This window comes from Oncorhynchus keta, chromosome 13, assembly GCF_023373465.1.
Source record: "Oncorhynchus keta strain PuntledgeMale-10-30-2019 chromosome 13, Oket_V2, whole genome shotgun sequence".
Taxonomy (NCBI): domain Eukaryota; kingdom Metazoa; phylum Chordata; class Actinopteri; order Salmoniformes; family Salmonidae; genus Oncorhynchus; species Oncorhynchus keta.
Window position 1 is genome coordinate 24,224,990 of NC_068433.1, and position 11,445 is coordinate 24,236,434.

The 11,445-nt window shown below is 45.5% G+C and overlaps 1 protein-coding gene across 1 annotated transcript; it reads right to left on the minus strand.

Annotated features, from left to right (window-relative positions):
• Window positions 1-43: 43 nt before the first annotated feature.
• On the minus strand, window positions 44-8,539 carry faah2b (fatty acid amide hydrolase 2b). Its single transcript, XM_035783746.2, has 11 exons — window positions 8,170-8,539; window positions 7,188-7,270; window positions 6,855-6,991; window positions 5,813-6,022; window positions 5,423-5,542; window positions 5,181-5,316; window positions 3,867-3,984; window positions 3,666-3,785; window positions 2,346-2,457; window positions 1,273-1,461; window positions 44-1,029 (listed from the first exon to the last, which is right to left on the minus strand). Exons 1-11 carry the CDS (start codon window positions 8,353-8,355, stop codon window positions 854-856), a joined length of 1,587 nt encoding a protein of 528 aa, XP_035639639.1. The 5' UTR covers window positions 8,356-8,539; the 3' UTR covers window positions 44-853.
• Between the last annotated feature and the right edge of the window lie 2,906 nt (window positions 8,540-11,445).

Below are 11,445 nucleotides of genomic sequence, written 5' to 3' on the forward strand. Positions count from 1 at the left end.
CGGGATATGAATTCCTATTCAAGCAAATGATTAATCAGATGAATTCTTTTTAAAAGGGTCTTTACTAAGCCAACCAGAAAAATGCACAAAGATCGGAATCGAGTAATACAGTATTCTTGTTCAAAAGTACTGGCTTTTAGGATCTGCATTCCTGTCATTTTGCAAAAGATAAAGAGCTTGACATTGGTAGTAAGATCGATCGATCGGAGTGGGACTTTGATAGTACAAAAGTCAATCATGGCTGACTAGACATTCTTTGTGCCAATAACATTAGCATTCAGTGCAGAACAAGAGCATGGCAGAAAAACAGACATTCATTCTTCAGTGAGAGGTCATTGAACCAAACAGTTCCATTGGCATAAGTGCTGAATAATGTGTGTACTGTGTGTAAGAGAGAGCTATTCTGAGCACACCCCTGTATCAGCGGTTAGGGACATTCTTCCTACTTCCTTCCCTTAACCAGCGATCTAGGATCAGATTATCCTACACCCAATTCTACCATTTCCCCGTTAAATGGTTAAGGACGACCTCTTCCTCCATCAGCCAGTGTGGGGCACGTTCAGCGGGGCAAAACATTTAGATACAAACATGCCTGTGACTTGTAGAGTAAGGAATCATGTCGGTTCTATTCATGACATTTCTATCTGCAACGTTTGACCACCTTTCATACTCAACATGGCCCAGTGGTCCTCAGGTCAGGGCCACTATCCATAAAGTGTCTTAGAGTAGGAGTGCTGATCCAGGATCAGGTCCTCCCTGTTCATGTAACTTGTTTATTTAGATTTAAAAAGGCCAAACTGATCGTAGTAGATCAGCACTCCTACTCTGCAATGCTTTATAGATACAGGCCAGGTCAGGCGGCTCCAGGGTCTCTCCAGCCTCCGTAGGTCTTCTCCAGGTAGAGGGCCATGGCTAGGGACAGGCGGTCCTGGAGCTTCCCAGTCACCACCTGCACCCCCAGGGGAAGACCCTCTACACTCAACCCCAGAGGGCACTGGGTCACTGGCAGCCCCAGGACGTTGATGACCCCTGAGGATGGAGGGGGGAGGACAGAGGGATGCAAATGAGAGAGAGCTTTGGCGTATGTTGTTATCATTCATTCAGTTGTGTACAGACAATTCAGTCTCAGTCACATATTTGTGACTGCAGCCCTAAGGTTTAAATCGATGTGTGATTTTCCTGAAATGTTGAATACCTCAAGTTTTGTTAAGATTTGGTTAATAGATTTATCTCCATTTATATTATTAGATATAGTCTTCCAGACCCTCTCACCTGTGTAGGCGAAGTTGAAGGGTGTGAAGAGGGGGTGGTGGTGTTTGGGGGCGAGGTGAGGGTGGGTGGGGTACAGGAGAACCCCGTCTGTACCCAACAGCTCCTCAACCTCCTTCTGTAGCTTCTCTTTCTGCTTCAGGATGAAGGGAGAGGGCTTGGATGAGCTGGTAATCTCTACCAAGGCCAGGCCTGGAACACACCAGAGCAACAGAATGACCATGATTCCAGAGGTAACACAGATTGATGTACTTAATGTATTGATTAGCTTATACCAGAGATAGGCAACTTTGATGGGGGTGGGGGCCACAAAAGGGACTGCGGAGGCACGTGGGTCTGCGTACCCACATCCATACCCCTCGTGACAGCGAAGGGGAAGAATGTACGTTTTAATTTCCTGCAATTCTGTGCCTTTTGCCATGGGGCGTAGAAAAAATGTTGCCATTTTTAAAGTAAGTTTGCTACAATTCTACACATTTTGCCATGGGGCAAAAAAATATTGCAATTTTACAACTAATTTTGTGCAATTGTACTCATTTTGCCATAGGGTGGAGGCAAATGTTTGCAGTTTTTAATATGATAACTGATGAATGGGCCCCTCCCCGGTCAGGAATTTGACCATGCTTACTACATGTTTAGATAGCTGGATACTAGACTAACTTACCAATGTAAAATAAAAATAGCTGACATGGGCTAATTGAGTGCCTGCTGATGCACAACCACGTTTTGAAATGGCACCTTGTGTATTCTAAGTCTCAACAATAAGTTGAGACCACGACAGTTTTTTGGGGGGGTCAAATTGGTCCGTGGGCCTACAAAAGGAGGGGCTGCCAGTTGCCCATCCCTGACCTATATCATCATGACAAGAGTGGGCCTAAAGATACCATGTTTGACAGTTGACTCAATTGATCAAAGTGCCGTAATAGCTCTGGTTACTAGAATACACCTTGTCTGGAACATTAGATACTATAGATAGGTCTACAAGGTCACTCAGTTGACTGGCAACACTTAAAACAAATCACTAAACCCGAAACTACTATTACTAGACAAGATTGTCAACGTGTGTTTGTTGTTACCAATAGCAGCCATGGTGTGAGGGGACCTTCCCATCATCCACTTGGCCAGCTCCCACACTGGCCACACCGGCCTCCCTGGTTCCCCCATCAACACTTGGAAGGGTGTGGGGCGCTGCGAGAAACACATACACACACGTATCTACACTGAACAAAAATGTAAAAGGAACATGTAAAGTGTTGGTCCCATGATTCATGAGCTGAAATAAAAGATCCCCCAAAATGTTCCATATCCACAAAAAGCTTATTTCTTTCAAATGTTGTGCACAAATTTGTTTACATCCCTGTTAGTGAGCATTTCGTCTTTGCCAACATAATCCATCTACATGACAGGTTTTGTATATCTAAAAGCTGTTTAAACAGCATGATCATTACTCAGATGCACCTTGTGCTGGGGGCAATAAAAGGGCACTCTAAAATGTGCAGTTTTGTCACACAACTCAATACCACAGATGTCTCAAGTTGAGGGCGTGTGCAATTGGCATGCTGACTGCAGGAATGTCCACCAGCGCTGTTGGAATGTTCATTTCTCTACCGTAAGCCGCCTCCAATGTTGTTTTAGAGAATTTGGCAGTACGTCCAACCGGCCTCACAACCGCAGACCATGTGTATGGCATCGTGTGGTTTGCTGATGTCAATGTTGTTTAAAGAGTGCCCCGTGGGGTTATGGGGGCAGGCATAAACTACAGACAACGAACACAATTGCATTGATGAGTTCCTGAGGCCTATTGTCATGCAGCCATCACCTCATGTTTCAGCATGATAATGCACACCCTATGACGCAAGGATCTGTACACAATTCCTGGAAGCTGAAAATGTCCCAGTTCTTCCATGGCCTGCACACTCACCAGACATGTCACCAATTGAGCATGTTTGGGATGCTCTGGATCAACGTGTACAACAGCGTGTTCCAGTTTCCGCCAATATCCATCAACTTTGCACAGCCATTGAAGAGGAATGGGACAACTTTAACATGGGACAACAGCCCGATCAACTCTATGTGAAGGAGATGTGTCACGCTGCATGAGGCAAATGGTGGTAACACCAGATACTGAAAGGTTTTCTGATCCACGCCCCTACCTTTTGTTGTTGTTGGTATCTGTGACGAACAGATCCATATCTGTTTTCCCAATCATGTGAAATTCATAGATTAGGGTCTAATGAATGTATTCCAATTGACTGATTAACTCAGTAAAATCTTTGAAATTGTTGCATGTTGCGTTAATATTTTTGTTCAGTATAGTTAGAATGGCAGTACTAGTGAGGCCTCTTAATACCCCCATAAACGCTACCTAATGAAGAAGACAGCAGCAGTTGACCCACCTTGCCCTCCTTGTCGGGGAGCCCCATGTACGTATCCCAGATCTGGAAGCCATATTTGAGCCCAGAGAGACGCACCTCCTGAACCTTGACCCCTAGGTCAGACTCGAGCCGCTCCACCACCTGGTAGAAATACAGATTATGTCTTTGTGAATCTACGTTTGCGCGTGTGTGCGTCGTGGGTCTACTAGGCATTCTACTCACCCTCCTCTGGGCTTGAAGGAGCTGTTCATCTACAGCACTCACCAGAGGAGAGCCTCCATCGTGAGGGATAGAGAAGAAACGCAGGTTCCTCAGATCCACCTCAACAGACAAAGACAATCTGTACAGAGACATGGAGAGGTAGGACAGTTAAACAGGTGCTCAAAATGTCATGGTTTTGAGATACACTACATGACCAAAAGTATGTGGACACCTCAAACATCCAAAAATCAGAGGCATTAATATGAAGTTGGTCCCCCTCCCTTCACTCCACTCCTCTGGGAAGGCTTTCCACTAGATATTGGAACATTGCTGCTGGGACTTGCTTTAGGGAGGTTGGGTACTGATGTTGGGAGATTAGGCCTGGCTCGCAGTCGGCTTTCCAATAAATCCCAAAGGTGTTCGATGGAGTTGAGGTCAGGGCTCTGTGCAGGCCAGTCAAGTTCTTCCACACCGATCTCGACAAACCTTTTCTGTATGGACCACGCTTTTTGCACTGCTCCAAACTGTTGCCACAAAGTTGGAAGCACAGAATCGTCTAGAATGTCATTGTATGCTGTAGCTTTAAGATTTCCCTTCACTGGAACTAAAGGGCCTAGTCCGAACCATGAAAAACTGCCCCAGACCATTATCCCTCCACCAAACTTTACAGTTGGCACTATACATTGGGGGCAGGTAGCATTGTCCTGGCATCCACCAAACCCAGATTTGTCCGGCGAACTGCCAGATGGTGAAGTGTGATTCATCACTCCAGAGTCACATGGCAGCAAATTTACACCACTCCAGCCGACACATGGCATTGCACATGGTGATCTTAGGCTTGTGTGTGGCTGTAAGGCCATGGAAACCCATTTCATGAAGCTCCCGACAAACAGTTATTATGCTGATGTTGCTTCCAGAGGCGGTTTTGGAACTCGGTAGTGAGTGTTGCAAACAAGGATTTTTATGTGTTACACGCTTCAGCACTCAGCGGTCTCGTTCTGTGAAATTGTGTGTTCCACTACTTTGCGGCTGAGCCATTGTTGCTCCTAGACGGTCCACTGCCACTGTTTGTCTATGGAGATTGCATGGCGGTGTGCTCGATTTTATACACCTTTCAACAACGGGTGGATCTGAAATAGCCGAACCCACTAATTTGAAGGGGTGTCCACATACTTTTGTGTATATATATGGTATAACTTAATAAAACTTAGTTGTGTGGACATTAAACCCATGCACCATTGGTAGGTAGTTGTTTCTAGTTAGATGTGTTGAAGCCTTTACTGAGAATACAGTGTTGGGTGTTTTAGTCTGTTAAAGGTGTGATTGGTCGTGTACTTGTGAGCATTGGGTCCAGCCATGATCCTAAGCATGGGCAGAAGGTCCTCCGCATAGCGGCACATGGGGCCAGTACTGAGGTAGTCCTCATGACGACCAGAGGCAGGGGGGTACTGACAATCATTAGATATTACACCTACAAATAACACAGGATAAACATAGCCAATTACACACACAAACACGCACATGCGCTAGCATCTACATATACACCAACACACACACCAGGGGTACTCTTTACTTACCTGGTGTGGTTTTATGGCCAAAAACGCCATTGAAGAAGCACGGCATACGGATACTTCCACCGATGTCAGAACCTATCCCGATCACTGATGCTCCACCGCCAAGCATGCTACCCTCTCCACCTGGAGCCCACAGGAAAGGAAGAGGGAACGAGGAAGAGAGAGAAAGTAAGTAAAGCTTGTCTGAGCCAGAAAGGCCCATAGGGGCAGGAACACTATTTTCTGTTTCTGGAGGTGACGGTAACTTGATGTAACAAGTAATTCATACGTAATATCAGTCCTATTGTTATGGACATCTACCTGTGTTGCTATGACATCAGCACTGCTGTAACAGCGTTATGACACATACCTTCCCGTGCCATTGCCATTTTATAACACCTTACAATGCCACACCTGAGCTGCCGCCCGGTGTCCTCTCCAGGTCATAGGGGTTATTGCAAATGCCGTACAGGTGGTTGTGGGACTCGGACCACATGCAGAGCTCGCTGGAGTTGGTGACCCCCAGGGGGATGGCCCCGGCCCTCTTCAACAGGGCCACGGGAGGGGCGTCCCCCACTGACAGGACCCCGCGCCGGGAAACCACACCTGCGGTGTTGGGCATGCCTGGGGGACAAAGGGAACGGGTGGGGAGAAGTTGAACATACAGGTGGAACTGTAAACTAGGACATAATCCGTGACATTTTGACAAATATTTGGAGAGTGCTATGGCTTGGGTCTGTTATGTTTGTGGACGACGCTGGCAGATACTACAGATGTTCAAAACCGTTTTCATTTGGAGAGGGACAGACGCACTTCACCGATGCTCATCTAGTGGGAACAACATCAAAGACTGTCATGTAAATGTGCCTGATGGTGACGAGGCAGAGGGTTGATGGTCGAGTGCTGTTATGGTGAGACCTTGGGACTGTGGAGAGGGTCTGGGTGTGTTTCTGTGTGTGTGCGGGTTAGCTCTACCTATAGCAGTGTTTCTCAACCAAACAGGTACCCTTTTTCATTTTTGCCCTAGTACTAACAGGTCTAAATCACTCATTAAGGCTTGGTGATGAATTGGTAAGTGAAATCAAGTGTGTTGATGCTAGAGCTTTGGTTCCCCAGGAACAGGATCGGATAACACTGACCTATAGGTTAGGCTTACACACTCACCCAGACCCGCTCCCATAGCCTCACTACAGGGTACACAACTACGTGAGTAGTACACAGTGTGGGAGAGTACAGGAGAGGATCTCGGTCAGCCATTTTCAAACCTCTGCCTGAGGAACACCCCCAGACGTTTCCCAATTTTCGTTGTAGTCCTGAGCGAGCGCAAGGGCTGGATGATTAGATGACAAGTTGAATCAGCTGCGCTAGTTCTGGAATAGTTCAAATATTGAAACAGCTGGGCGGTCCCCGAGGAGAGGTTTGAGAAAGGATGGTCTAGGTGAGTGTGTAGACCAACCCTGTAGAGCGAAGGCCTCTTTGACAGTGAGGGGGACCCCCAGCAGGGGAAGTCTATCCTCCAGAACATCCTCTCCCCCGGTCTCCTCCTCGATCAGCTTGTCCACCTGGGCTGCCTCTAGCAACGCTGCTGCAAACCTGGAGAGAGGGAGGAGAGGAAAATAGGGAGCAGAGAGAAGGGAGAGGAATAGAGAGAAAAATAAATGAAGAAAGAAATAGGCATCCACAAGTTTAGTTTTGTGTCAGAACATAGTGGAGGTTTGGTGAGACGGCAACATGAGATTTGTAACCATATGACATTTAACCAGTCTAGTCCCGGAGTACTTGTACTTGCCTGTCCTGCACCATAGCATTGAGCAGCGGGTTCACCTCCTGAATCCTGTCAATGTAGGCCTGCACCACCTCCACGCTCGACACCTACACCAACCAACATACAGTACAGACAGTGGTGCGCCTGTGTGTGCATCAATTCCAGTCAATTCAGAGTAAACCAATTTCCAATTCAACATTTTCCTCATTGAAAAGCCCTTAAAGATGATTGGAATTGCTGTAGTCATAAACTTCCTGAATTGACAATTGGAATGGAATTGACCCCAACCCCGTTTCATAAGGAGACCACAGCACAAGGCTGTAGCCTATAAGAGCCTTTTTTGTTGTTGTTGCTTGATCTGAAAATGTTGTCTAGAGACGCCATATGGATGGTGTGACGCTATTTGCGTTGAGCTCCGTACCGTATATATGTGCGCATCTCAAATTGTGTAACAGTGTGGAGGCCTAGGTATAGCTCCGCATTGACATGATTGGTTGTCTAGAGACAAACGGACTTCCTTGACAAATTCCTTCACAACAGCTCTGCGCTACTCCGCGAAGCAGAAAAAAGTATGAATGCCCTGATTTCTGCAGAGGCCATATAACCGTAAATGCTGCACGGCCAATGTAGAACTCCGATTGACCCTTTATGTAATGGACATGTGCAGAGTGCAGTCACAGCCCAACCGCTCCCAGAGAGCAACGCAGTAGCCTATCATGCAGCAGATTGGCTCTCTATCACTCTTTATCAAGCCGTTTTAGAACCCTGTCCTAAGATTTGGGTATTTTATTAGAATCCCCATTATCTGTGGCAAAAGCAGCAGCAACTCTTGCTGGGGTCCACACATGGTGGATACATGAAGACAGCCCACTCAGGCCTTTTACCATTGGCTGCACCTTTCAGGCCTACGGCACCGGAACCGTACAAGTGGAAGCACTCCGGAAAAGTAGTCTCTCGCGTAAAATAAGATTAGATCATATAACTCGGTACCGGGTAGCCTACGGACCTCTCTCCGACGAATCCTTTGCGCGAGCTGCATCGCAGACATCATCAGCAGAGGGTTGGTGACTGGAAGAAGTTTGATTAATTCACGGGACCGCCGTGGAGAGAGGAGCCGAAAGAGCGCAAAGAGCACGCCCGTGCACGCACTCAGAATCCATGCCTGGGCCCGTTCTAGCCGGGTCAACGCCATGATCACAGCTTGGTCACCACCACCGCACGAACTGTTTTGACAGCAGGACACTGTCGTCGTCTAACATAACAACTCCCGGCATGCAGCGTGTTATTATGGTTCTTATCTATAAATGGGTTGCAGTTTAAAACCATCCGACCTCGCTATCAGGTCAGCCGTTACCTATTGGACAGATTCACGTTTAAACGGAAAGTGACAACTTTCGCGAGAGTTGTACTTCTCGGTAACCGATTTTAGGTCAACCGTGGCTAAATTTTAAACCGATATGAAGTGGCCAAGTGTGAACAAACAAAAGGTTAATGGATAACCATTTGCCATCGTGTACTTCGATACGTAGACTATGAGAATAGAAGGCACTGTATTGAATACATTAAATGTAAGGTATCAAGCAAACCATATAAAGAAAATAAGTGTGCAACATAGTAGACAACAAATTATTATAGTGACACATCGGTCACAAATCACTTTGCTTAGCATAATCCGCTTTTCTCAGCGAGCGCAATCAACTGTAATTTCTACATTGCACCACGTGGTGGCAGTATTGCTATGAGTAAAAACATGCTGCGCACTCTGACAAACTGAGCAGGTAATCACGGGGGAAATAACTGCGCAATGCATGTCAGTGGATTAGGAAACCAAACCCATGAAGTCTGCCTTTTAACCATCAAAAATGCTTTCCACAAATCCACGTTCCAGAATTTCTCTCAATATCTACAGGACTCAAACTGTACTTGCTTTTCGTTTGAATGTGTTATGCTTGTATAGGCTAATTTAGCTGAAATGTATAGATGCAGCCGAATATTATAATGTAATTTAACATAAAATACAAAAAATACAAAAATATGTCAAATGTATTTTTTTTCTAATTCCACCTGATATGGCACATCGCCCTGGGTCATTTGTCTCAGTAGTTTATTGCAAAATCAGAACTTTATATGAATGAAACAAGGACTGTACATTTTGAAAGATTTTATTGCAATGATTCAGGGAAAACAAAGTGTATAAAATATAAACTTCATCTTTAAATGTCTGCTAACAACCAATATAAAGGTGGTTGAACTTAATCGACCTTGTGCCTTAACTGAAAATGTTCAACAGTCATATTGTACTTGTTATATCAATTTGTAAGAAATCACACCTTTTTTTATACATAGCAACTTGACAAAACAATATTTTGGCCACATCTGCTGTGTCCATGATTGATACAAATCAATCAAAATGTATTTGTCACATGCGCTGAACACAACAGTTGTCGGTAGACCTTACTGTGAAATGCTTACTTACTAGTGCTTAACCAACAATGTAGTGTTTTTAAAAAAGTAGGCCCAAGTAAGAAAAATGTGCTAAATTAACGAAAGGAAAAATAGTAACAATAAAATTAAAATAATGAGGCTATAAACAATAATCGTGGTAATATGTAGGTAGGGGAAAAGTGAGTATGCGTAGATCATGAGCAGAGAGTAGCAGCAGTGTATGTGAAGTGTGAGAAGGAAAGTGAATGTGTGTTTTGTGTCTGTGTGTGTGTGTGGTTAGAGTACAGTGTGTGTGCATTGAGCCTGTGCAGGAGAGTCAGTACAAAAAAATAAACAATGAATAAAATAAGGGGGTCAATGTAAATAGTCCGGGTAGCCATTTGATTAACTGTTCAGCAGTCTTATGACTTGGTGGTAGAAGCTGTTAAGGAGCCTTTTGGTCCCAGACTTGGCGCTCCGGTACTGCTTGCCGTGCAGTAGCAGAGAGAACAGTCTATGACTTGGGTGGCTGGAGACTTTGACAATTTTTAGGGCCTTCATCTGACACTGCCTGGTTTTGAGGTCCTGGATGGCAGGAAGCTCTGCCCCAGTGATGTACTGGGCCGTACGCATTACCCTTTGTGGCGTCTTGAGGTCGGATGCCGAGCAGTTGCCATACCAAGCGGTGATGCAACCAGTCAAGATGCTCTCGATGGTGCAGCTGTAGAACTTTTTGAGGATCTGAGGTCCCATGCCAAATCTTTTCAGTCTCCTGAGGGAGAATAGGTGTTTTTGTGCCCTCTTCATGACTTCCTTGGTGTTTTGGGACTATGATATGTCCATTAGTGATGTGGACACAAAGGAACTTGAAGCTCTCGACCCACTCCACTACATTCCCGTCAATTTGAATGGGGGCGTGCTCGGCACACATTCGAAGTGAGCCAAGAAGGCATTTAGCTCATCTGGCAGGCTCGCATCACTGGGCAGACCTGTATCTTAGCATCGACTTCAATGGGCCACTTCCATATTGAGCGCGTCACTGGTACTTTCTGTTTGAGTTTTAGCTTGTAAGCAGGAATGAGGAGATTAGAGTTATGATCAGATTTGTCAAATGGAGGGTGAGGGAAAGCATTGTATTGAGTCCCTGTGTGTGGAGTTAGTTAAGGTGATCTACAGGTTTGTTTTGCCTCTAGATGTACAGGGGACATGCTGGTAGAAATGAGTTGAGACGGATTTCAGTTTTCCTGCATTTAAATCACCGGGAGCGCCACTTCTGCATGAGCATTTTCTTGTTTGCTTTATGGCCCTTTACAGCTCATTGAGTGTGGTCTTTGTGCCAGTATCGGTTTGTGGTGGTAAATAGACAGCTTCGAAAAATCTAGATTCAAAACATTTTGGTAAATAGTATTGTCTACAGTTTGTCATGAGGTATTCTGCACCATCGAGAGCATCCTGACTAGTTGCATCACCGCCTGGTATGGCAACTGCTCAGTATCTGACCGCAAGGCGCTACAGAGGGTAGTGCCTATGGTCCAGTATTTCACTGGGGCCAAGCTTCCTGCCATCCAGTATCTCTATACCAGGTGGTGTCAGAGGAAGGCCCTAAAAATTGTCAAGCGGCTCACCAAGTCTGGGTCCAAAAGGCTCCATAACAGCTTCTACCCCCAAGCCATAAGACTGCTGAACAGTTAATCAAATGGCTACCCAGACTATTTGCATTGACTCGCCCCTTTTTTTTTACGATGCTGCTACTCAGTGTTTATTATCTATGCATAATCACTTTAGCCCTTCCTACATGTACAGTACCAGTCAAAAGTTTGGACCAACTCATTCCAGTGTTTTTTTAAATGTAATTTTA

Excerpts from the sequence above, each read along its gene's own strand:
- faah2b (XM_035783746.2), bottom strand. The coding sequence starts at position 8,355 with ATGGCGTTGACCCGGCTAGAACGGGCCCAGGCATGGATTCTGAGTGCG. Across the intron at positions 3,985-5,180 it reads GCTGGACCCAATGCTCACAA|ATTGTCTTTGTCTGTTGAGG; the intron begins GTACACGACCAA and ends GTCTCTGTACAG. Across the intron at positions 1,030-1,272 it reads CTTCAACTTCGCCTACACAG|GGGTCATCAACGTCCTGGGG; the intron begins GTGAGAGGGTCT and ends CTCCATCCTCAG.